We start from the raw sequence: 21,509 nt of genomic DNA on the forward strand, positions 1-21,509 counted from the left end.
GGCTCCTTGTCTACACAGAAACCTCCTCCTTCTCCCCACTGAAAGTTCAGATGCTCTTTCAGTGTAGAAAACACCCTGTTTTCCAACACTCAAACTTTTCCAGCCCCTGATCCTTTTTCCTTGCCCTCTCTAGCAGTTTTTCTGCCATCACTGCCAAATGCCAGTGTGATTTGGGCATTCACAGAGAAGCTGAAACCCCCGGTGGGAACTTGGTTTTTCCCCAGCCGAGATGCAGTTCGGTTCCAGCCACTGCCAGCCCCAGCTCTGATTTCTCCCCATTCCCCAGGATGGAGCTTAACTTTTGCAGGCGGGCTGCTGGCAGAGGTGGAGTGCTGGGGGGATGGACCATCAGGAGTGTGGGAAGAAGAGAAACATGACCCTTGCCTCTGCCATCTCGCACATGGGGCATGCAAACTCCCATTTTTTTGGCAGGGGTGTTTTACCCCACCAAATACAATGTATGGGAGCCAAAACAGAGATGCTCTCCTGCCCTCCCCAGCCCAGTTTGGGCTCCAGCAGGGCCCTGGGGAAGCACCACTGGCTCTCCAGTCTGCAGGAAGCTGCAGAGGGAGCAGGCTGCCAAGCCTGGGCTCTGTTGGAATGCTTGGCCCTGGCAGGAACAGCATCCCCATCCTGTTTGCAGAGCATCTCTGTGGCAGGACTGAGCATCAGCCCCTCCAGCTGAGAGCTAGCAAACACCTGATATGTCCTACCCGCCCCCCCCCAGCTGGCGCTGGCTTTGCCCAGCCTTGGTGTCACCAAGCACCCAGGGCAGCCCTCTGAGTTGCCAAAAAAAAGAGCTTATTTAGGTCCTACAGGAGATGGGGTGCTTGGGAGCACCAAGTCGCTCAGGGCTGTTGGGAATTTTTCAGGGTTTTCAAATGGTTTGTAAACCATGATGGCACTTCCCTGCCCGGTGCTGGGTCCTGCAGTGGGAGATGAAGACCCGGATGGAGGTAGCAGCTGCTCAGAGCTCCAGCCTGGGCTCCGGCAAAGCCAGAGGATTTTGCCCCTGGGCTGGGAGAGTCTCAGCAGGATTTCAGTAGTGTCCAGGAGCTCTGTGTCTGCTGGGGATGCTGCACCAGCTGCGCAGGGAGGATGGAGGACCCGTAACTCCTGTGTGCTCAGAAAGCAAAGCATCCTTCTCATGCTGTTGTCATCGCCCCTGCCCAGCCTGGGCATCAATGCCCAGGGCAGCCAGGGCCATGGGGATTGTTATCTAGATGCCTTCACATCTTCCGGAGATCAGCCGGGAAACCTGGGCCGGGGGACGAGGCTGTTTGAAGGGGCACCCCACTGCTCCTGCCTTCCCCAGACTGCAGCAGGGGCTTCCGCAAGGGACGGGGAGCAGATTGGTGGGGTGCACCGTGCCCCCCCCATCATCCCCGGGGGAGCAGAGCCCTCCTCGGGAAGCGGGGATCCAGAAGCCCCGGGATCCCTAGCATCTCCTCTCCTGCATCCCTTCCTTCTCCGCAGCCCGGTCCCCCCCGTCATCCCCCCGCCCAGCGGGGACTCGGCTCCCGGTGCGCGGGGGAAGCGATGAGGTCATGTTGCTTAATATAGCGATTTCATCACAGCCCTTCTCCCCAGCAACACGGCCCGGCTGCCGCCGGCTCCCGGCGCTGGCAGAGCCGCCGGTACCCCCCCTCGCTGTGCCGCAGGCCCCCGCCGGCAGCTCCCGGGATGCCCAAGGGCAGGCGGCGGCGGCGGGGAGGGGAACGGACGGGACGGGACGCGGTGCCAGACCCGGGCTGAGCGGGGCTGGACCGTGCCTGGTGCCACAGTGCCGCCCGCTGGGCACCGCGGCCAAGAGGATGGAGATGCTTTCCCCCCTCCCCAACCCCTAGATTTGAGCGGCACACTGGATCCCTCACGTCCCCAGCGCCCCCGTGCCAGCCCAGCCATGAATTTAGGAGCAGGGGTGGGGAGGTAGTTTTCCCCTCCTCCCCATCCTGCTCAGGCCCCCCTAGTCCTGCAAACCGCTTCCCCTTCTCCTAAAACCTGCGCTTCTTCTTACACCTTTCTTTTTCCCTATTGCACCCCCAGGAGGCTTTCTCCCTGCCCCGCTTCTCTCATAGAAACCCTAAAGGTTTGCAAAACATATTTCTCTCCCCCAAAACATAGGTCTTCTAATGAAGACCCCCAACTTTGTGCCCACATGCCTCTCAGCAGCATCACACTGGGGTATTTGGGGAGCAGAGGATGGCTCACATGCAAGCAGGGCCTTACAAAGCTGTAATTAGGGCCATAATGAGGTTGGAGCTAGTAACTCCATCCCTGCTGTGCCTGGGTCACATCGCTCGCCCAGCAGCATCACTTCCACGGTCTCCTTCCCACCTGGGGAGGGACGCAGCCCTGGGACTTACCTGCCAGAAGAGCCTGCTTCAGCTCAGCATCCCCCAGCACGCCGGGGCTGGATCTGTAGAGCACCTCGCTGTCGACACCTGAGGAACAGCCGGGAGAGAGGGGTCAGTCCTGAGCCCCAGATCCTCCCTCCAACACGATGGAAGTGGGCAGGGGGGCAGGTGCAGGGAGTGTGACCACCAAGCCCCCTTGCTTGCGCAGTACCCGTGCCCACGCTGCATGGATACCGGGGGTGTGTGAGGGTACGTTTGGCTCTAGTGATGGTCTAGGGGCACCTCCAAACGCGGGCAGAGAGGGTGGTTGTGTGCATGCACCCATGTACACCCTGTGGATGGACACCACGGCTCCCCATACCTTGTTTTTCCAGTGCCTCAATGAGCCTGGCCACGGTCGGCAGCGCCTGCTCAGGGAGGGTGGGGTGCTCGCTGAGATCTGCCTGCCCGGGGAGCCCTGTGATGGAAAGACAGGGAGAAGGGGCTTGGAAATTCCTGCCTGTGGGAATTCCAGCCTCTTTCCTTGGCTGCCCCAGCATAGGATCAAGCTGCTGCTTTGGCACAGCCACAACCAACGCTTAGGCTCATACATGTCCAATTTTGGAGGAGAACTTCTCCCATATTTTATCCTCTTTTTGCAGTAAGAGTCACTGTTGGGGGCTCAGATGCTTGCTGAGATGCAGAGAACTGCTTGGGCATGAGCCCTGCCCTTAGGAAGCATCCCACCCTGATCGTGGAGCTCCTTCAGGCCAAAAACCCTTCCCCACCTCTCCTCCCATGGCACTGAGAACTGCCCCCTCTCACCACCCACAGCCCTTAGCAGCACCAGGCAGGAGCTGGAGGGGAAAGAGGGAGCAGATCTGTACCCAGCACAGACATGGTTCCCTGCAGCTCTCACCCACTTGGATTCTCTGGTGTCTACAACAGCATTGAGCACAAGCCCAAGGAGGACTCAGCCACCCCCTTGGCTGGTGCAGACCTCTATCAGCCCTTGAGGAACCCTTCAGCCAAACGTGAGTCACGCTTCCCACGGCACAAATCCCCAGGTGCTGCTGGCTCCCAGATTTTATACCAAGGACACCTCACCTCAGACCCTGCCAGAGAGGAGCAAACCTCCTGGCAGGAGTGAGAGTGGTTCTCCTTATCCCCAAGTCACTCACTCACCCTCCCTTCTCATCATCCCAGCTGATAAACCCCTCCACCTGTGCAGGTTATACCTGACAGAGACTCTGACAGTGTTGGGATTCTCCCCCCGCTCCCTTCCACTCTCGTTAGTGGCCTTGAACCCCCTTGGGAAGGGGCAGGGGACAGTCAGGGGCTGCCACTGGCCACAGGACATCAGAGCCATGTGTGACCGCCGGGGCATGGATGGTATTTGGAAAGGCTGATGTGTCAAGAGCTCTTCTGCCTGTTTTATGTGGTGAGTGGATCTGTTCTGGTGGAAATATTTGAAAATAAATTGTAGCAGAATAAATAAAGCCTGAGTGTGAATTTTCCCCCATTGAGGCACGCTCCAGCCCGGCCAATTCCAGCATTAAATTCGTTCTGTCTTTGGTTTTTGCTGCCTGGCAGAAAGCAGGGAGCCCACTTGCGAAGCCAATAAACCCATAATGGTTTTAAGGAATGAAAAAGGAAAAAAAAAGGGCATGTGTGTATGCTGTGGACAGGACCATGCTGCCTTTGACCTTTTGCCAAAACACAACCTGGCTGCAATGGGTGGACGGGGGTCTCATCTTTGCCACGGTGATGCCCTGGTGCTCCCTGGAGAGTGAGAAGGGATGCAAACGTCCCACTTGTAGGTGGCTGATCCAGTCCCCAGGCACGGCTGGGACCCCTGAGCCTGACAACACGGTCCCCTCCACTGCCTGATGGGGATGTGTGGGTGCATGATGTGGGAATAGGGAAGATTTCAGGGTTTAAAGCAAAGCAGGTGATTGGGAGCCCACAGAAAATGTCCCCACCACATGGTTAGGTTTTTAATTAGGGAAAACTGGGTTTTGGCCTCCAAGGTGATGGCTTGGGGAAAGGAAGTGATGGCAAAAAATAACCATCTGTTCTTCCTTGCTGGGAACAGCAGGAATACCCCCAAAATCAGAGTGGAGCTTTAGCCCTTCAGGGTGCCAGGCTGGACCCCAGCATCCTGATGCACTGCTCGGCTCTGACCCCAGGTGAAGCGGACGTGGTGCCTTGCAGCAGAGGTGCCACCCAGGAAGGGGCAAAACAGCTGCCGAGCTCCTGGGAAGTCCCTCAGGGACTCAGATCCACTGCAGAACCATTTTTGGGATGTTATTTAATTAAAAAGAAGACCATTCGTCCCCGCAGAGCCAGCCCTGGCTCTGAGACACAGCTGGGACAAGCAGTGTCTCTCCCATTCAGTGTTCCCTCCAGGTCCTCACCCTGCTCAAGATCCTGGGGTCCTGGGGGCTCGGTGGGCTCTGAGGGCACACAGGGTGGTGTGTCACTGTCACAGAAAATAAACATTCGGGCCAGCTAAAACAAAAGTCCCTCAAAACCTCTGTCTGGGAAGGGAAAAAGGATGGGAAAAATTCTCTGAAAAATGAAAGAAAAAAAAAAAAAGTAGTCCTTTCTCTTCCAAGAGCAGGTTGAAGATTTTTACTCTAAGGGAAATCCCACCAGCTGGAGGTTTGGGTTTAAACCGACATAAAACGGGACGTGCTGTTCTGCTGCTGCAGAAAGACATGGTTGTTGGCCATGAGTGTCTGCTGCCATGGTGCCTGCACACCCTGGCATTACCCCAGGAAAGGCACCCCACAGCACAGCACAGGGGAGGGAGCACCCAGTGTCCCCCTGGACAGTGGGGCTGGACACAAGGCCATGGCCAGAGCATGACCTGCAGATGGCAGCACTTTCCCCGATCTACCCCCAAAACCTGGTTTTAGCTGTTTTCTCCCCTACTAAAAAAAAAAAAAAAATCTCCTTTTTTTTTTTTTTTTTTCCTCCTCTTTTAAATTTAATTTTTTTTTTATCCTCTCCCAAGCACATGCAGGGCCAGGGATCCTGAGACCTTCCATACGGGCCAGGCTCTCCGGCCAGGCTGTGCTTTTTGCTGGGGACCTGCCTGGATCTGTGGGTTGTCACCACCTCCCCAGCACCTGCAGGCGGGGGTCCCCTGGGCACATACATCTCCCAGCCCCTTGGAGAGGAGCCCATACAACCCCTGTGCAGGGCAGGCACAAGGCAGCGGTGAGAGGCAGCAGAGGCAGAAGCAAGAGGGTGGCTCCACACACCCGCATCTCTCAAAATCCCAGTGAACTGGGCTGGAGAGCCCTTGGGTCTGCTCCTGTCTGACCTGAGTTGCCCACACCACAGCACTGAGTTTGTTAGGGCTCTGCCCACCAAACGAGCAAGGGCAGAGGGCTCCTTGCGTGCCAACGAGCTTGGCTGGGAAGGGGGCTCACTCCCCCCAAAATGTTGTCCCCCCGCCTCCCCCGCAATGGCAGTACACAGCTGCTCACCAACCCGAGACTGCTTCTGCCTTGCCACACTTGGGGCATCAGTCAGCAAGGAGCACCCCTGCTTCGGTGAGGCGATGCAAAGGGGGGGTCCCAGCATCCCTGCCTCCCTGTTTTGGGGGGCTGAGCAGCAGGATCCACAAGGCAAATCCCATACACGGTGGTGGATGGTGTCTGGGGAAGGAGTTGGCCTACACCAGCTGAGTCCTGCCGTTCTCAGCCCAGGGGCTAGGTGGCCCCCACACTCTTAAATCAGTGGGTGAGGGTACCTTGACCCATATCCTGGAGGGCTATGGACTCCTTGTCAGCAGATACCCCTCTAAAACCAGGGCCAAGATACCCCCCCATACCCAGCCAGCCTCTCCAGTTACCACATCTGCGCTTTGGTCCCAAACCAAGCAAGGAGAGTGCCCGAGCAGAAGGGCAGGTTTTGGGCAGCTGCGGCTAAAGGTGGTGCCTCTGTCCCCTCAGTGATGTCTCCTCCATCACCTCCTCTGGCAGGGTGCTCCTCCCTGACCATCGCATCCCGCAGAAGGAGAGCCTCAAGGCTTTATTCATGGTGGTTTGCCTGGCTGGAAGGGGTGTGGAGGGGTACTTTTTTTTTTTGTTTTGTTTTTTGTTTTTTTTTTTTTGTAGCTTGGGTACATTATGCAACTGCTGTGAAATCCCTCCCAGCCCCAGTGCACTTGGCCACAGTAAGTGGTGAGGGCAGAGCTTCTCCATGAGCTCAGCAGATCCTGGTGGAGAAATGGCCAGAGTCCCCATGCAAGGAAGGGCCCTGCCAAATACTGCCCCCAGCGCCGTGCTGCAGCCCCCGGGGATGGAAGACACTCCTGGGGACTGACCCTAGCGAGTGTCCAGGCTGTCCCCTGTCCCAGCTTGCACAAAGTGACTGCATGGCTGGGAGCTGGCTGGGGGCCAGAGCTCGCCTGGCCACCCAGAGCAACCAGAATCGGGTGCCGCAGCAGGGGGGGAGAAGAGCAGTTGGAAGAAAAGGTCCCTGGAGACTGCCTGGGGAAACCAAAAGGCTTCATCTTCTCCTGCGTTCTCAAAGACCACCTTGGCCGTCCCACACGGGCACAGCAGCGAGCCCTGGATGTTGGAGAGGAGAAATCCCTGCAACGTGGTGGCCTGGGGGACACCCCCTGCCCCTTCTGTGGCTGCCTCAATGCACCAGGGCAAATAAATCCCCAGGGCAGATCCTCCTTCTGGGGCTGGATCTCCATCCCAAGGGTGGATCCCTGGTGAGCCATCCCAAAAGCAAGCATCCACCTGGGCTCCACGCCACCCTCACCATCTTGCAGGGAACACCCACCCGCAGGGTCCCACCTTCCCGCTCCCCCAGCACTCACCCCAGGGTGCGGGGGTCCCAGCGGGCGGTGGGGGCAAGGGCCGTGGCCTGGCCTTGGTGGTGGATGCGACGATGCGTGTGGGACCCAGGTACTCCACATAGGTGCCGGGGAAGTTGCCGCGCTCCTTGGTGCGCTCGTTGAGGCCGTGGAGCCAACCCTGGGGGCTGCGCTCGTCCCCGTCCTTGTAGTCGGGGCTACTGAGCAGCCCGGCCCTGCTGACGGTCAGCACGTCCCCGGGGCACAGCGCCAGGTCCTCCTCCCGGTCCTTCTGGTACTCGTAGAGAGCCCGGTACTGCAGCCCGTCCGAGGAGGCCATGGCGATGGCGTGGTGGGGGTCACACTGCCCCAATCCAGACAGGCATCAGGGGCCCGGGGTGCCCGCACGGGGCAGGTATGGCTGGGCTGGGGCAATGCAGCGGGGATGGGAGCGCTCCCTTCCCTGTGCACATGGAAAAACAGTCTCAGTGTTGGAAAATCTCCGCATTGGAGAGGAGCTCCTGACCCCTCCAGCCCCAAAATTGCTGTGGAGCCACACCGATGCCTGGAGCTCAGCCGGGTTGGCTCAGGTGTGGGTAGGGAGACTTTTCATCCCCAGGGCAAAGAGAGGCGAAAAAATGAGGCTAATTTGGGGTGCTGGGTAGAAACGTGCCATCCTCTTCTCAACCTGGTCTCATCCGCACAGCGCTGGGGACCTCCCTCTCTCTGCCGGAGAGAAAGGCAGCGCGTTAGTGACCAAACCACTGTCTCGACCCCAATCCCACTGCCCTGTCCCCTATCCCAGCCACTGGACACTGGGGATAGCCCAGCGGCTCGCTCAGCGCCCGTTTCCCGGGGAGCTTCCGCCAGCAGAGCTCGGCCTCTGCACACAGGGAAAGTACCGGCAAGAGTCTGGAAAGTAGGGCAAGAGATCACGCCATGGGCTTTTTAAAATAGACATATGTGCTGTGAAACCTCCCGCCGCACGCAGCTCCCCTCCGGCAGCTCCAGCCTGGCATCGCTGCACGGAGCTGGTGGAGGAAGACGTAGGATTTTGGGGTGTTCTGGGGGTTGGGGTTAGGTTGGTTTGGGTATTTTTTTTTTTTTGGTACATTTAAAAATATTCCTCCGAGAAACACATCTTCCCCGGGGAGAAAGGCTGTGCTGCTGCTGCCGACCCGCGGCCCCCCCCCCTGCCCCCCGCAGCTTCCCGCAGCATCCCGCGGAAGAGGGATGGATGGAGGGATGGATGGTGAGCAGCAGCCGCGGGGCTGTCTGTCTATCTGTCCGTCCATCCATCCGTCTGTCCGTCCATCCACCTGCCGTCCGGAGCCCTCCCGCTGCTCCCCTCGCTCCCCCTCCCACCCCCCCCGCCAAACCAAGCCTTACCGGGAGCGGCGGGGTCCCCCGGCGGGAGCGGAGATCGGGAGCGGAGCCGGCCCGGCCGCCCCGGCTCCGCTCCGGCGGTGATGTCAGCGTCCCTCCTCCTCCTCCTCCCCGGTAGCCGGGCGGCCCCCCCCGCCGCGCTGCGGCGGGGGGGGCCGCCCGGCTACCGGGGAGGTGGGGAAAAACGTAGGAGGAGGTGGATGATTTCATCCCCAGATGCAGCATCTCTGCTTCGAAAATTGCCTCCTCTGTGGGATGAAGACCTCCCATCTGTGTGTCTCCATCCATCCTTAGGGATGCTAAAGAACAGGGGAGGACCAGCAAGCACCCCATGGACCCCCTCCCTTGTCCCCCCTCCATGCCAGCCAGCTCTCCTTACCCCAGCACCCTATCCCTTAGCCAGGCTAGAAAGCACGCACAGGGCAGGCAGGAGCTGCCATGGAGAATCCCAGCACAGGGATGCTCCGGTTCCTCACTCCCCTCCTGAGCATTTGCCCAGAAACATTCCCCAGGCCCATGGTAAGTGATGGACACCCCATAAAACAGCACAGGGCAATGCTGTGAGAGCTCCCCCGTGCAGCAAGGCTCATTAAAAATTAACGACTCAGCAGGTAAAATATAATGGGGCAGAACTTGGAGGGGGCTGGCAGGGCTCATGTTGAAAGGGCCGAGCTCAGCCACAGCAGGGACATGCATATTGCCAGCCACTGGCAACAGCAGTGCAGTCACATGCAACAAGAGCATCAGTTCTCAGCTCACTTCCAGCCAGGGGACACCCATGCTGGGGCTGCCTCTGCCCTGAGGCTGTTGGTGTCTCAGTGAGTCTCAACAGAGTCAGTTACACGGAGGCATGGACGAGCTGTCCCCATATTTGATTCTTCATGAGGCACAAAGAGATTCATATGGTGTTCCCAGAGGTGCAGAGGCTTGTTTTTTGGTTGTGTGGTTTGTTTTTTTTTTTTTTTTTTTAAACCTTGCTTCTCACACTGACTTCTCCAAACTGGCAGTTGCTCCTTGTCTTTGCTGCAGGTTGGGCATCCTAAAAATGGTTGGTACCTAAAACACAGGCTCTGGGAAATGCACTCTGGCAGGGCTGGCACGAGGTCCAAGGGAGGCACCCCTGGAGCTGGGGAATGGCTGGGAAAACTGTGGAAACTGAGGCACAGAGGCCAGCAGAGCAACGCAGGAGATGTATGGCCCTGGTCACCCACAACGTCAGCAAACTCCCCCCTCTTTTCCCTGCAGTGCATGGCCTGACCGTGCAAGGCAGTGGCATCCCGAGGGATTTCACCCCAGCTGCACATCCCTGGGCAACATGCAGCCCCTGCTGCCCGGCTCCCCAGGCCAGATCCATCCCAGCTGCTGGCTTTCAGGACTAAAAGGGCTTTTTCTCTCCCTTGTCCTGTTTCTGCTGCCACAGCTGCCAGGACAGAGTCAGAGCTGGCTGCAAACCACCAGACACTGCCCTCCCCTGGGTCATGTTTCCCCACCTGGGGCTGCCCCAGTCGTGTCCCCTACGTCCTTCTGGGGACAAAGGGGGTTTACTGAGTGCCTTGAGCCTTGCTTGGTCTCCCCAGCTTGTCCCATGGGGGCTGTGGAGCCAAACGGGGCTGGGCATGGTGCCAGCCCTCCAGGGGCTGCCTGGGGAAAGTCAAGGAGGATTGGAGCTGGGAATGCTGGTGGGTACATCACCATCTGATATTACCATCCTTCCTAGCCTAGGATCAATCCTGCATAGAGACCAGGAATTATCACAGTCCCAGGTCTCTGGAGCAGGAGAACACCCTGGCACAACACCCATCATCTCCCCTTCCCAGGCTGCTGAGTGGGAACCTGTATTCCCAGTAGTGGACATCTTCCCCTCCTGATGTACCTCAGGGTCTTCAAATCCAAAACTACCATCTCCTGCTGGAGCCAAGTCCCATTGCCCCCTGCTCCCCCAGCCCTCAAGATGGGGCTGAAGCCCCCAGACCTCCCCAGCATGACCAGCTACTGTCCCAGGGTCCCTTCCTCATTACTTGCCTCCAGACATCTCCCAGCCCTCAGAATACTCCTTACCACCAATCCAGCTGCACAGCAGCAGGATCATCCCCAAAACTCCACCACCCTGGGCTGCCCCTCACCCTTTGTCACTCCTACACTGTTAACTTAAACCCTCACCTTACTCCAGCCAAGAGGTGGGTGAGCAGAGAGCCCTCATGGAGCACTCTATGAAGAAGTAAAAGGTGCTTCAGGCCTTCACTGCTATTTATTGAGCAAGCAGAGGACCTGCCTGTCAGGCACTGATTAGCCACAGAGCCTTCCTTGTTTGCTTAATGAGCAGCACTCATTGCAATGAGAGCTTTGCCTTTGACTGGACCGGCCTTTGCTTTTCTGCAGGGTGTGCAGGAGGAGGCATCCTTGCACCCCACGTTCCACTGCAAGCCCCTCTTTGCTCACCACCTGTACAGCCCAAGATGGGGCTACAGGGGGAGAGGGACATGTCTCCTTGCTGGGATCCCCATACCCTGCTGCAAGACCCTCTCCTCTCCTGGCTGGAGGGACAACCGTCAGTGGGAGCATCTGCAGGGGATGCTTGGCAAGCACCCACCTCAGCTGCCCGTCCCAGCATTCTCAAAGGGACAGGGGTGGCCCCACTGCTCCCCTTTTTGCTTTGGGGGCTGCCCAGTGCCATCCCATCCATCCCTGATGTGCTGACCATGCTCATGCCACGCTTTCCAGCAGCGTCTGGAGGAAGATAGCCACACATCTGTGAATAAATAGAGCATAAATAGAGTTTTTAACATGCCCAGCTGGAGTAAGTGAGGCTGCAAAGCTGGACTGAGCCCTTCCCAGCTGGAGAAATCAGAGAGAAATTATGTTTGATGTCCACTGTGATTTTGGAGTCAGCTTTTTTGTTTCATCCCTGTTTCCCCCCTTCAGAGGGGGCCACACTTTTCTTTGTCTTCTCTTTAGGAGCAGGAAAACTCCCGCTCTCTTGGTTTTCTCCCAGAGTGAGCTCTGGCCTCTATGGGTTTTGGTTTAGGAAGAGCCAAGTGCTCTTACCAGTACCTCCCTGGGCTGCTGGCACCAGTGCACCTCAGCATTGAGCCCCGAGCTGGGCCAGGTCCCATGCCCCGACGTGTGGTGGGAGAAAGCTCCATCAACCAGGCAGATCCCACCATCCTCAAGATGACAGCCAGAAGACAGTGATGGCTTCTCAGCATGGTTCTCGCCCACAGCATCCCCCAGAGCATCAGCGGTAGGGCAGAGGGTTGTCCTGACGTAACCCCATGGCGCAGCCCTCTGCATCCCTGAACCCGCCTGGCTTGGCTTGACAGCAGCTGGCGCCTCTACACGGCCTCTGTTAATTAATTTGGGAGGGATTTACTGGCCTGGACACGTGAGAAAAAGAAAATGTTATCTGGAGGGGTGCAGGCAGGCGGCCAGCGGCAGGGCAGGCATGGGGGGGAACTTGCTGTGGGGGGTAAATGCACAGGAAGAAGCTCAGCCTGATATATAGGCAGGGAGATGTCATTGAGCACCGCTTCAATTATTAAATTATTAATATTTATTATTTTATTAACACACAGCTAGAAACAGCATCACGATTGAAATCAGCTCCATAAGGCACAGGGTTCAGATCCCTTACCCTGAGGGATTCACACCAGGGGGTGCGCCGCTGGGACACGCTTGCAGCCCCCATTTATCACCCCTGTATTTACACCTCAGGCTGCACATGGCACAGAACATGGCATCAGATGGGACAGCTCCAGTTTTTGGGATTCAAGTGGTGCTTTTGCACATAGACACAGAAATGGGGAGGATTCCCCAGAAGTGGGAGCTGCAGCCCTGAGGAAATCAGTGTGGTCCCACTGCCCAGTCCCTCCCCCCAGGGTGGGGGAATCGATGGTTTCCCCAGTTCTCTGGCCAAAATGCTTTGAGTTCCTTTTGAAGCTGAGCACTGAAATGTTTCATTTTCAAGATGTCAAAAACTTTTGGCTCCTGTAGATTTTTATTTCTCCCCAGCAGGAGGAGGGAAGTGAAGAATTCAGCACAAATTTGTGACATTCAGTAACTTCCACCTGCAAATCCAAAGCCAAGTTCATCCCTGGCACATTGCAGTGTGTCCATCCATCCACCGCTCTCCAGGTGACTGGATGCAGGACAGACAGCGAGAGAGATGCTGCCAGCCCAAAACATGCACGTGAAAGCCCTTTGCAAGGGGCTACCCTAAAATCCCATCAAGCCTGGGCTGTGAGCCCCCTGCTCTGGTCCTCGGGCTTGTTACCCGGTGCTTTACCAGGAGGGAAACCGAGGCACAGGGGGGTCATCCCCCGTGCCCAGCTGAGTCCCTGTGGATGGCATTCAGCCAAGCGAGCCAGGCTCAGCACCTGTCTGGCCCTGCTGGCTGGCAGATTGCTCAGGCTCATTAGCAATTGCTAATTTACGCAGGGGGATGAGCAGGCGCCAGCAACCCCCACTGGTGGGAGGGCGGCTGGGGTGCCCTGTGCCCCGCCGGGGGTGAGATGCCAAGTTAGTTTGCCCCCCTCACCTATTCCCAAGCAGATACTTTATTAGCATCACAGGCTAATTTGCCTGTAGAGAGGAATGGGTGGCTGCTGTGAAATGCCTCCTCGGAGCACCCAGCAGCTGCCTGCGCTGCCTCCCTGGAGCCCTGGGCAGGGGGGTCCCGATGCAGGGGAAGGAGGGATGAGGAAGTCTGTGCCCACAGTGAGCCCGGCTGTTAATCGGAGGATGCTGAGGCCCAGGATCATCAGCGGGGCGGGAATTCAGCACTTGAACTCTCAAAATATGTATCTGGGCTGGAAGAGCCGTGAGGCTGGGAGCTTCTTTGAAGAAAAGCCCATGGAGAGGTGCTCAGTTCAGACACCATGGTCGGATCCTGACACCAGACACGTGTCTGGCTCCTGTGCTTCCCCAGGCACAGGCCGGCGGCTGGGCTGGGGTCAGAGACCACAGGGGTGACCGCTTATGATGACTTCCCTGCTCTCAGCCTCCGAGGACTGGGTCACTGGGGAGATGGAGCCCTGGTATCCACACCCCGGAGGCAGCCCTGTGCTCCAGGGAAGGGGATGCTTGGGGTCCAGCCAGGCTGCATGCGGGGATGGGGACAGTGCGGAGGTGGTGGGACCCTGCTGGGCAGGAGGGTCACAGGAATGTCACCAGGCTCGTCCTGCTGTGGTCAGGCCAGGGCTTCCTGGAGAGCCAGAAAATCCAGCCCTGGCTCCCTAATAGGGCTCAGATGGGCAATGCTGGGGAGCGGCCAAACCTCAGGCTGCGGCACTGGGTGCTGGGGAGGCAAGTGGAGCAGTCCATGGCTCATCCTTTGGTTTTCCCCATGGCTGGGAACGATTGGGAATGAGAGTGAGTATTTACATATTTGCCAAAATCGTTTTTGGGGTGGGGGGATTGCATGCAGCGAATAGGGTCAGGCTGGGATGGGGCAACTTTTGGGAGAGGGGTAATATGATGGGGGTCTTCATCTGCACTTAGGGGGCAGCAGTCTGCTTTCAGGAGAGGGATGAAGGCTCAGTCCCTCACTGCTTCGTGGCAGTTGGGGTCACTCTGCTGGACACGCAGCTGCTGTGCAGGGAAGGGCTGAGGCTGCAGGCAGCAAGGGGGACATGGTTAAAACCACCCCCTTCTCCCTGCCCCGGTTCCAGCGCAGGTTGCATGAATAGCCAGGGTGCCTGGGAGGGTTGAAGGCTTCCCCCAAAATGCCACTGGGCTTGGGCTGGAGCCCAACGGGGCTGACTTCATCCTGCTGAAATGTATCATTACGGCCAGGAAGGGAATTTGCTGTGGGGGTTTGGGATGGTGGATGGGGAACCCAGGCACGGGGTGGAATGTGCCAAGCACCAAGAGCCTGTGTTTGCTCCTTGCTGTTGCAGGACAAGGGCTCGCCGGCCTCCTGCATCACTCCTGGGTTTGATGACAACATGAAAGGACACACTGTGGGTGGCGGGGAGGTGACTGACAAAGGTGTCTGCCCAAAAAGTGTGCTGGATGGGCAAGGAGCCACCCACATGGTCAGGTCTTGGGGATGCAACACCCCCTCCCTGTGCTCTCTTTGGCTCCCTGCTGTAGTCCCCCCCTTCCAGGGGAACCAGCCCTGTTTCGAACCATCTTTCCAAAGAAAATCCCTTTTGGTGGCCCTTAGGCAATGGCAGGTCTCTGCTGACCTGCTCCAGTGCTGGCATCTGTTTTGGCTTTCACCATCCTCTCCTGCCATCACCCTGCTGTGTCCCCACCAGTGAAAATCTGCCTCCCTGCACAACAGTTTAGGGCTGGCCCGTATGGCTTTGGCTTTTCCTCTGCAAATTGCCTCCCCCATGCCCTCCTCTGCTTGCTTCTGTTTTGGCCCAGGAGGCTGGAGATTTGGGTTTTGGAGAGATCCCTGCCCGAGCAGTCCTGATTGGTGAGTCCAGCAGCGCACAGCCCGGGAAGATGGGGTGACTCAACCATGGTCATGCCAGGAGTGGGTGGCAGAGGGGGGTTGTGACCTGTGGGGTTGTCCACGGCTGGAAAATCCCAAGCACGGCACCCAGCACAGCTGGAGGAGGGTGGCAGCAGGGTGGTACCCCTGTCACAGCTGCAGCATCTGCCATGGGGCGAAGATCCCCCAAGACACATACCCTGGCCCTCCAAAGCCTCCATCCTGGAGGTTCCAGGTGGGGACTCAGTGGGGACACACGTGTGTGGGCTCCGCAAGGGCTGTCAGCTCACAGCAGCAGTGGGACGGGGACATCGTATCCCCCTCCCCACGCCAAGAGGCTGCGGCGATGGGCGCGGGCAGCAGCCGGCCGGGCTACCCAGGTCCCCCGGGGCGGGCGGCTCCGGCGGCAGAGGGCAGCAAGCCACTAGGCACCTAGTGACACGCGTGGCTTCGCCAGCCCCAGGGGGTGGCCCCAGCTGGGGCCGGGCCGGGCCGGGCGGGAGTGGGGGGGGCTTCAGCGGCGGGGGCGGCCCCGGGGCCGCGCCCGCTTAAAAAGCAGCGGCGGCGGGGCGGGGGCGGCAGTGCCGTCGGGGCAGGTTAGGTTGGGGCTGTGGGACTTGCTCTTCGCTCAGGTAGGCTGGGCTTGGCGGTTTCGGGGTGTGGACCCCCGTGGGTTTCCCCACTCCTACCCGTGGGGAGCCCCCAGACTCCCTTGGAGGGGGGCTAAGCTACGCTCGCAGGAGGGCAGCGCCTGTGCCGGGCTTGGGGCTCCCCCTGATAACCTCTCTCGGCTCTCCCCAGGTGCAAAGATGGGGTGCTTCACCTTTATCAAGGTCATGATGATCCTCTTCAACCTGGCCATATTTGTAAGTGCACCCCAGTGGTTGTCCTTGCGTGAGGGGGTGGGGGGAGCAAGCCCTGCCCTGGCTGTGCCAGGAAACTGGGATGAGGGGCTGGGGTCTGTGAGAGTGGCTCCTGGGGAGCACCATGGGGTGGGTGAAACCTGCCTGTGTGGGCTCCTGCCCATCCACACCCTCTTGTGTGGGGGACAGAGAGGGTGACACGGGCAGTTGGGTGTTGGTGGGACTCGTGCTCCTGGGACCCTGGTGGGATGTGAGATCTGGTCTCTGGCCCCATGCTGAGGACTTAAACCCCGGGCTTGTGGAGGTCTCTCATTCTCCAGCTCTGGCCTAAGTCCAAGGGACTGTGCTTGGGCTCAGGACAGTGACTGTTGCATCAGCCACCCGTGTCCTTCCCTGTGCTGAAGCTCTGGTGTGGAGTGCTGGGTGCCCCAGAGCAGGGGGGTTTGCTGGGTTCCTGCCTGGGAAGGTTCCATCTCTGTCAGGGAGCAGCCTGTGTGCATGGCAGTGGCCTGTAGTCTTGCATGTTGGGGATCTCCAGAGCACACAGAGCCTCTGCTCCCACCCAGGGCAAAGGGTAGTCGGGTTCCTGAGAGCTATGTTGACTCTGCGGGAGCAATGGAGCCACCTGGAAGGGGGTGTGGTGGGACATTATGGCCTTGGGAAGGGAGGGTGCAGAGCCCTCAGGCTTGCCCTGGTGAAGCACTCCCTCAAAGCTCCTGATGGGTCTTGGGGCTAGTAGGGGAAGGTCAAGCAGGTGGAGGGCAGGGTTGGGGCAAGCTGGAGGCAGCACTGAGCTGACCTTGCCAGGAGTGTGTCAGTGTCTGGGGGCTGCTCAGCCGCTCCCCCAGGTGAGCAGGCAGCTTCCATGGACAGAAGAACTTGTGGCAGCATGATAGTGGCCAGTGTCTGAGCCGGCCATGTAGGCCTGTCTGGGGTCTGGGAGTGGCTGGTGGCACTGCTGGCTTAGCCGCCCTGCATGGGGGTTTCTGCCCCACTGCAGGCACCCAAACTCCTTGGGGCTGGGGAAAGGGGGCAGCTGTGGTGCTGCAGCCAGGGATGTGCTGGTGGTGGGGTGTTTTGGGGTAGTGACCCATCTGGCTGCCCCAAGCCTGCGGTGGCAACACACTTAGCTGCCCTCAGTGGCCACAAAGTCTTGCTCTGGTATGGTGAAAACTTGCAGAGGGAAGAATTACCTGTGCCAGGACCTTCCCCAAATCCAGATCTCTGCCTGCCCAGGAGCTGATGTTGTCTCTTTCCTCCCAGCTCAGTGGCGGGACCCTCATGGGAGTTGGCATCTGGGTTGCAGTGGATGATCAGTCGTTTGTGGAGATATTTGGGGCGCTCTCCTCTAGTGTCCTTCAGGTTGTGCATGTGGGCTACTTTCTCATCGCCATTGGTGCCATCCTGCTGGTGATTGGCTTCCTTGGGTGCTATGGTGCCCAGAAGGACAGCAAGTGTCTCCTGATGATGGTATGGACCAGACATCTCCTTATCAAGCCTCATTTGAGCTGGGTCTCTGGTGTGGGAGGTCTGAGGGATAAATTTCTCCATGGAGATGTCCTCCTTGGATGTTCCCATGTGGCGGAATGCTGGGTGGACCTTAGAAAGGCAATGCTGGACTCAGTCTGTCCTGACCAAGGGTGAAGGGAAGTAGAAACTGGTGCTGAGCAGAGGTCTCTCTCTTGGAGCATGTCTGGAGAGGTCAGCCCCATTCAGATGGAGGGTTGGAGGATCCCAAGGTTGTGCTGCTTCTGCCTTGGAGCAGAGCTGAAGGCAATGAGACAGGGCTTGAGCCCTGAGGGAGGGTCCTGATGGCCCTTGGGAAGCAGGTGGGTTCCTGGGGGGCCCTGTGGACTCTGGCTGTTGCTTTGACCTCCCTCCCTTTGCTGTGTCCTAGTTCTTCTCGGTGGTGCTGATCATCTTCATTGCTGAAATCGCTGCTGCTGTGGTGGCTCTGGTCTACACAGGTTTTGTGAGTGGCATATCTGAGTCTCGGGTTGGGCTAATCTGGGACCTGTCTTATCCCTTGGGAAAACATGAGACTTTTGGGTGGGTGGCAGTTGCTGCCCATGGATGGGGAAACTGAGAGGTGGGCACTGCTGCAGGAGGAAGGGATGCTGGTCCCTGCTGGCACCAGTTAGGTGGGCAGGCTGGGGTGCCCTGGCTGGGGTGAGGGTGGTGGGAGCAGGGATTCCCATTGCCCTAAAGAAATGAGGGTTTGGTACAAGTTTTTCCCACTTCTTTCTTTCAAACCCCCTAGTCCAGTACCATCTTAGGCTTGATACCTCTCCACCTCTAATGGTGGGAGCCACACAGGAGAGGAAGTCCCTAATGCTTCATGCTGAGCAAACTCAACCCTTTATTAGGTGCCTGAGAAACCACCTGGAGACAAAGGTGACTTTGCCTCATTAGGCACTGGAGAAGTCAACCGCAGGGCAAACGTCATTCCTGGCTCCCTCAGTTGTGCTGCTTATCAGATGATTCACTGGTCATTAGTGGCCTCAGTGCCATAAAGCACTGGTTAGTGGGGAAGGGGCCAAGGGGACACAATATGATGCACTTCTGGCCATGCTGGGTCTGGTTGGTCTCCTCCCCATAGGCTGAGGTCAGTATGGGAACTTCTGGCTCTGTAGTGCTCCCCAGGGCCTTCTCTGATGGTGTTTCTCTACCTCTTCTTCCAGGCAGAGATGCTGCTGACAGCTGTGGTGACACCTGTCCTCCAGGAGAAGTATGGGAAAGATCAAAGCTTCACAAAGATCTGGAACGCCACCATGAAAGAGGTGTGCTGAGCCCTGGGGCCCCTACCTGTGTGTCAGGGTGCTCCCAGCACAGGCTTGGTGGCGAGTGACTGGGATGGGAATGGGGACACCATTGCAATCGTGGATATACTGAGCTGTCACCACCCATCGGCTTCCCAGGTGCCTGGGACCTACTTGCTTAGGATCTAGTGGTCCCATGCTGGGGTGAGAGCTGTACATGCTAGAGTCTGGGACAAAACACTGGTCCCAAGAAGGCCCTTGAGCACTCCTTTCAGAGCCAGGTTGAGCTGGGTGACCCCTCCATGGGACAGCAGGGTCCAGACCATGTCTGACCCAGGATGAAGACCTACAGGATGATCTTCCCATCCTTTCCTCTCTCTCCCTCTCAGGTTGAATGCTGTGGCCTGAATAACTACACAGACTTCACCAACTCAAGCTGGTATATGGAACACAAACTTTACCCAGATGCCTGCTGTAATTACCAGCAGCCCTGCAATGCCACGCTTGCTGCAAAAACCAATGTCACGGTATGGATGCACCAGCCTTCTCACACAGCCTGGTTTGGGGTGTGCCCTGGCACAGTGGGGGAGACCTGTCCTGTAGCTCCAGCCCCAGCTCTGGACATAGTGTTCCCAAGGGCTTTAAGTCCTGTGGTGACCTTGGCTTCTCCCTGGTGGAGACAAGCAAAGCTTCTACTGTTGGTCTGGTCCTAAAGTGAGCTCCGTGGAAGGGTGGCATGTCTGGAGCTGAGCATGAACCCAAGCAATGCTGTGCCTTTTTGGGCTATTTCCCTGCCTCTTCCCCTCCCAATATTGTGTTTTGGCTTGAGAAATGGTTGAGATGAGTTCAGCCCAGAGCTACACAGCTTCAGGGGGTGAGAACCATAGCTTCCTTTCCAGGGATGCTGAGCCCCAAGGGTTAGGGAATTGCTACCCCTTGCTCATCCTGTCCTGTATGGTTGCCTCCTGCAGGGTTGTTTTGATCAGATCTTGAAAGAAATCAAGACTAATGCAGGTGTGGTGGGTGGTGTGGCAGCTGGCATTGCTGCCTTGGAGGTGAGTACCTGAGCATAGCTGTGCTGCCTCCTCCTTGTACCTGGAGGTGAGCAGTGGGGCTGAGACCAGCCTGGGTGGCTGAGGGGCTGGTGCAGCTCCATGGACCGCCATCTGCCCCAGGGTGGCTACTGAGCTGTCTTCCTTGGGCACACCCAGCTCTTCCTCCTTTTGTGTGCTGGGGATGGATGCTGTCTATGGGCTGTGACCCAAACCTATGCTGGGGGGGAACACTTAGGGGGCCTGACTTGCCTCTTGCCACCCCCAGATTGCGGCCATGGCGGTTTCCATGTACCTATACTGCCGTCTGGATCAGAAATGACCCCACGAGGCAAGAGGATGATCTGCCCCCCGCCCCCCCCATGCCGGGGTGTGTCCATGGTGTGCTGTGTACTTGGGGGGGGGGGGGGCACTATCGTTCCCTGGGCCTGATGCTGTTCTGTGCACTGTGATTTATAGCTGTGTTTTGATCTACTGAGCTGGGATCTGTAGAGTTTATGTGTATATTTTTGTACTGATATAGCATACTCAGTCTGTACATAGAGATTTGGGGGCTTTTTTGGAGGGGGGGGGCTGGAGGGGAAGCTGCTTGGTCTGTTTGGCTGATGCCAGCAGGAGATAAAGTGACACAGGGGCTGATCAGGGCCAGTGGCACAGCGATGCCTTGATAAACCCTTGCAGGCTGCTGCTGTACTTCTCCCACGCTGTCCCCACGGTGTCCCCATGCAGAGGCTGGCCCATGCACCCGCCCCCCCCGGGTATCGCTCCATTGAATTGGGGCTGGTGTCCAGCTAAGGTGTTGTAGGTGGTAACTACATCCCTATTTGAGGATGTATCTACCCCTACATTCATTTTCTGCCAGCCCTGACTGTGTCACCGTGTTGCCCCCTAAAAGAGGCGCTAGCTGGTCTCTGCCCTGGCATGAAGCACAGCCCTGTCGGTCCCTGGCCCTGCAGGGGCCAGGGTTGCCCCATACCCCCTGTCATCTCTTGGCTGAGCCTCTCTCCACGCTGTAAAGAAAAACAAATAAATTTTTCGTCTTGGATACAAATTACTTTCTGGAGTCGCTGTCAGTGTCACCTTCAGTAAATAACCCCGGCCGGGGGGGAGCACAGCAGGGTGGGAGCCTGGCTCGCCTTCCCCCCCCCCCTGCCCTGTGAGCTCCATACAGGCAGTGCAGCCCTGCCTGCATCCTGCCTGCCCTCCCTCCCTTCTCTGTGGCTCCTCACCTGCTCCGCTCTGCTTGGAAACAAGCAGCCCGGTGTTTGCACAACAGCCAGGGAGCGGCGGGGGCTACCATTAGCCTGGCTAAACCCGCCCTGCCCTCCGCAGCAACTGCCGCTCGCCCAGCGACACCACTTCGCCATGGACTCAGCAACAGCTTGGCTTGAAGGGCAGGGCTGGCTCGGGGAGGGGGGTGGTGGTGGTGTTATACTGGTGTCCCTATCAGCCCCGGGAATCCCATTTGGGATTGAGGGTCCCGCCAGCCCCCTCTCTGAGCATCTCTGTCACCTGTGTGATGCACTCATGGTCCCTCTATGTGTGAGGATGAGGGGGTGGGGAGGCATGGATGGGCTGGGGGGGTTTCCAGCCACCCCCTTTCCCCAGCATCACTCACTCCCTCCCTGCCTTTGGCACCACCCCACTTTAAGCATCCACTTGCTGTGCCTCAGTTTCCCCATCTCAAAAGCGAGGCCAAAGTGGGTGGTTTTGGGGGGTGGGTGGGTGTTCTTGAGGGCTGCTTCACCCCATTTTTGTCATGAAGCTCCCCACTTCCCTGTTTGTGGGGCAGAGCGGGAGGGCTGTGGGATGGTAGCAGTGAAGGACGGGGCAATTAGCACCAGGCAGGAGG

General features: G+C 58.1%; 2 protein-coding genes across 3 annotated transcripts in view; one reads left to right on the top strand and one right to left on the bottom strand.

The window, feature by feature from the left end:
- PIK3R3 (phosphoinositide-3-kinase regulatory subunit 3) overlaps positions 1 to 7,498 on the bottom strand; it is a 77,505-nt gene extending 70,007 nt beyond the window's left edge. Inside the window, exons 1-3 of one of the 2 annotated variants that reach the window (XM_074152692.1) lie at positions 7,183 to 7,498; positions 2,719 to 2,814; positions 2,367 to 2,444 (exon numbers count right to left, since the gene is read on the bottom strand). In XM_074152692.1, coding sequence (XP_074008793.1) covers positions 2,367 to 2,444; positions 2,719 to 2,814; positions 7,183 to 7,498 — 490 coding nt within the window. Of the gene's footprint in view, positions 1 to 2,366; positions 2,445 to 2,718; positions 2,815 to 7,159 lie in introns of both variants that reach the window. The other variant, XM_074152691.1, reaches the window with a different exon arrangement.
- An 8,294-nt stretch (positions 7,499 to 15,792) lies between these two features.
- TSPAN1 (tetraspanin 1) lies at positions 15,793 to 19,979 on the top strand. The gene is made up of 7 exons (XM_074152495.1): positions 15,793 to 15,849; positions 17,110 to 17,316; positions 17,744 to 17,818; positions 18,528 to 18,626; positions 18,995 to 19,132; positions 19,577 to 19,660; positions 19,926 to 19,979. Exons 1-7 carry the CDS (start codon positions 15,793 to 15,795, stop codon positions 19,977 to 19,979), a joined length of 714 nt encoding a protein of 237 aa, XP_074008596.1.
- Positions 19,980 to 21,509: the final 1,530 nt, after the last annotated feature.

The sequence above is a fragment of the Numenius arquata genome, chromosome 8, assembly GCF_964106895.1.
Source record: "Numenius arquata chromosome 8, bNumArq3.hap1.1, whole genome shotgun sequence".
Taxonomy (NCBI): Eukaryota; Metazoa; Chordata; class Aves; order Charadriiformes; family Scolopacidae; genus Numenius; species Numenius arquata.